This window comes from Chiloscyllium plagiosum, chromosome 34 (assembly GCF_004010195.1).
Source record: "Chiloscyllium plagiosum isolate BGI_BamShark_2017 chromosome 34, ASM401019v2, whole genome shotgun sequence".
Taxonomy (NCBI): domain Eukaryota; kingdom Metazoa; phylum Chordata; class Chondrichthyes; order Orectolobiformes; family Hemiscylliidae; genus Chiloscyllium; species Chiloscyllium plagiosum.
This window is the reverse complement of record NC_057743.1, coordinates 25,156,461-25,160,306: the sequence shown is the minus strand read 5'-3', so window position 1 is coordinate 25,160,306 and position 3,846 is coordinate 25,156,461. Positions and strand designations below refer to the sequence as shown.

Below are 3,846 nucleotides of genomic sequence, written 5' to 3'. Positions count from 1 at the left end.
TGGGGAGTCCAGAACTGGAGGGCGTAGGTTTAGGGTGAGAGGGGAAAGATATAAAAGAGACCTAAGGGGCAACCTTTTCACACAGAGGGTGGTAGTTGTATGGAATGAGCTGCCAGAGGATGTGGTGGAGGCTGGTTCAATTGCAACATTTAAGAGGCATTTGGATGGGTATATGAATAGGAATGGTTTGGAGAGATATGGGCCGGGTACTGGCAGGTGGGACTAGATTGGGTTGGGATATCTGGTCGTCATGGACGGGTTGGACCGAAGGGTCTGTTTCCATGCTGTACATCTCTATGGCTCTGAGATGCTGAGATTGTTTCCACTGGTCGGGGGATCTTAAATGCATAAGCACCGTCTCAAAATAAGGGACTGAATATTTTTTTTAAATATAATTCACTTGAATGGTTGTGAATCTTTGGAATTCTGTGCATCAGATATTTATGGTTGTTCAATCATTGAACATGTTTAAAGCTGGGATACTGATATTTGATAGATATGGGGACTAGGTACAAAGTGAGGGGCAGAGCAGGCTCAATAAACTGTGACCATCTCTAACTTCTATTTTTGCTGGGCTCTGGCTGGATGCTGCATGTTGTGGTGATGCACAAGAAAGACCTGGTTGGTGAGATGGATAGGAAGGGTCTGTCCCCTAATTCTCTACCCGGCCCATATCACTCCAAACCATTCCTATTCATATACCCATCCAAATGCCTCTTAAATGTTGCATTTGAACCAGCCTCCACCACATCCTCTGGCAGCTCATTCCATACAACTACCACCCTCTGGCTAGAAAACCTTTCAACAGCAGAACAGATTCTGACATTGCTTGGCAATCCTGTGGCTACTAGTTTAACAAGAGGGAATGGAGAAATGTTAATTCAGAACTGGCAGTAGGACTTCATTTGAGTGCTTTGTGATAAATGTTTTGTCTTTTTTTTTTGAATTGCTAGGTCTATCTGGGTTTTTCCCCCTGCACCCCATGACTGTGACTGGGGCAGAGCGATTTCACAAGAAGGCAGCACTAATGGCTCAAATGGAGTCCAAGGAAGAGCCTGTGGAAACTACAGAGGATGAGCAGCCGAGCAGCTAATCCCCAGAGTTAGCAGTGCTGGATATGGACATTAACAGCTGCCACAGCTTCACTGAGTATCATCTGTAACAAGCCCAGGAAAAACTGTTTACCAGATTCTAGCCAGTGCCCCCATGACAGCAAAGAGTGACCTGGAGCTTAATTGCTTCCAATTAAGACAGTTGTAGAGAGAAAATTTTAAAACTGTGACCTTCAATATTAACAAAATCCGAAATTGCTGGACAAACTCAGCAAGTCTGGCAGGATCTGTGGTAAAGAAAGCAATTAGTGTTTTGAGCTGTTGCCAGACCTGCTGAGTTTCTCCAGCATTTCTTTTATCTGTTTCAGCTCTCCGTCGCCCACAGTGCTTTGCTTAATGTTTTGACCTTTTTAATATTATGTAGCTCCCAGTTTCAACTTTGTTAGACATTTCTGTATGCAGTCTTCAAACACAAACCAGTTTAGGAATGGTAAGGTTTAAGGTGGGTGTGTTTGTTTGATCAAGTGATGATGGGATTATCCCTTATTCCTGTTGGAGCTGACTGAACCCCACTGAGAGTAATAATTTGTTGGGACTTTAAATTTAACATTTTGTTGCTGCTGTCTGTGATTCCTTGAAGTATTCCAATTGCTTCTGCTCATCCGTCCCTTCTTTCCTCATTCCTCAACCTTTAGCCCAGCTTCCTTTTCCATCCGCGCATCACCCTCTGTGAAAATGTTGCCCCTTGGGTCCCTTTTTTATCATTCCCCTCTCATCCTAAACCTATGTCCTCTAGTTCTGGACTCCCCCACTCCAGGGCAAATACTTGTCTATTTATCCTATCCAAGCCCCTCATGATTTTATAAACCTCTATAAAGTCACCCCTCAGCCTCCAATGCCCCAGGGAAAACAGCCCCGTGTCTCCCAGCATAATGCCAAAGTATGAAATTCCAACCTGTTTAAGAATGGGCAGTGCTTAGTGTGACCTAGTTGCTGCCCAGCTTGTGTGCAGCAGCTTGTCTTGTGGTGAGACAGGTTCATATGTTCTGTAGTGAACATGGCCTCTGTTTCTAGGGATGAGTTATGATGTCCCATCCTCCATTCTATAGTCATGTTTTTTTTTTGAAGCTACCAAGCCTGACATTTGAAATTGAGGCTGGATTACTGGACTGGCAATCACTAATGCTTGGCACCTGTTGCCAACCCACAGTGTCTGGCCTTTGTTTGTTTGTTTGCTTTTCTGACTGGTTTGAGCCATGAGATGTTGCTTCCACCATCAAAAATGGTTTTGCAATTGACACGTGACAGAATCAATGGCTCTCCCAGGAACCACAGGATTTCCAGTGAGTTGCTGGATTTTGTGACTGAAGTTCAAAAGGGCTATGTAATAACTTGCAATCAAACTTCAGAATAAACCTCTGCTCTCCTGACCCCATAAATTACCCCCTCTGCAGCACTCTTGAAAGAAAAGCGGCAACTCGAGAAGAAAATGGAATTTGCTGCGTCTGCTGTGCTCAATGTGAACACTGTCATCTGAGTCAAAATCAAAACCAGAGGCTTTAGCACAGTGCAGGCTGTGTGTGCAGCATTTAGACTCTGGGGCCATCACTGCCGCAGCAGTCCTCCTCGTGCCTGCTGTTCTCTCGTGCACTAACTCTTCGGTGATGGGGTACAGGGATACAGATGGGGACAGTAGCCTGGCTGGGAATTGTTCCCAGAACCGATTTGTCTTTCTGTTGCAACAGAGCCACTGGGTGGTTAGTGCAAAACTTGTAGTTGGAGTGTAAACATTTTTTAGAAGCTTTTTTAAAAGCAATTGGTAGCTGTCAAGGACCACTCTATTCTGACATTTTGAACAGTCTTCCTATCGTAGTGATCACTGTCATTGCGTAAAACGTAAGAGGCTTTCATCCAGCAGTTGAGGTGTATGAGTCTTCTCTGAGCCAGGGTCTGTGGTCTGAGCATGAAGTATAATAAGCCACCTCTGGAAAAGATGGTTTTGAATGCTTGTTACATTTTCCCTTTTTGCTTAATTAATTCAACAATTACTTAAAGACTGTTATCTGAATAAATCCAGAACTAATTTTAAACAAGTTGGTTTCCTTTGCAGGAATATTGGACCGAAAATGGTATTTTAAAAAAAACTGGAAATATGCAGCAGTTCAGACAGTAGCTGTGAGGAGAAACTGAGTGCATGTCTCTGTTGAGATGAATTGATCCTTTCTGATGAGAGGTCATCAGCCTGAGATGTTAGTTCTGTTTCTCTCCACATATTCTGCCTGACCTGCTGAGTACTTTGTTTTTATTTCTGATTTCCAGTGTCTGCAGTGTTTTGCTTTTGTGACTAAAGTGATATGTTGTGAGCATCTGTGGAGGAGGGGCTAGTAACAAAGGGTGGTGGGTAGTGGAAAGATCACAATGTCAAGTTGCACCATCCTAAGTGAACGGTTGTCGAGTTTTATTTTTTCCTTTTTATTTACTTTACCAAACTGTATAAAATATAAACAGCGAACAATAAACAGCAGTTTATAAGAAACAGCAATTTACAGGGGAAGGAGGTGGCAAGTGCTGAAAATGTGTTGCTGGAAAAGCGCAGCAGGTCAGGCAGCATCCAAGGAACAGGAGAATCGACGTTTCGGGCATAGGTGGCAAGGCCAAACCCCCACCATGCAACCAATTCACAGGGAAATGTGGACGAACCCCAAATGCTATCCCTTCCTCACCAAAGAGGAAACAGTAGACGCAAACATACAAAACAGTCCGATCAACCAAACAGTAAAACAGTGCATGTTAT

The 3,846-nt window shown here is 43.7% G+C and overlaps 1 protein-coding gene across 2 annotated transcripts in view; it reads left to right on the top strand.

Moving 5' to 3' along the window:
* mrps16 (mitochondrial ribosomal protein S16) overlaps positions 1-3,588 on the top strand; it is a 9,002-nt gene extending 5,414 nt beyond the window's left edge. For both annotated transcript variants that reach the window (XM_043675949.1, XM_043675950.1), the window contains exon 4: positions 954-3,588. In XM_043675949.1, coding sequence (XP_043531884.1) covers positions 954-1,093 — 140 coding nt within the window. In that variant the 3' untranslated portion in view covers positions 1,094-3,588. The remainder of the gene's footprint in view (positions 1-953) is intronic.
* Positions 3,589-3,846: the final 258 nt, after the last annotated feature.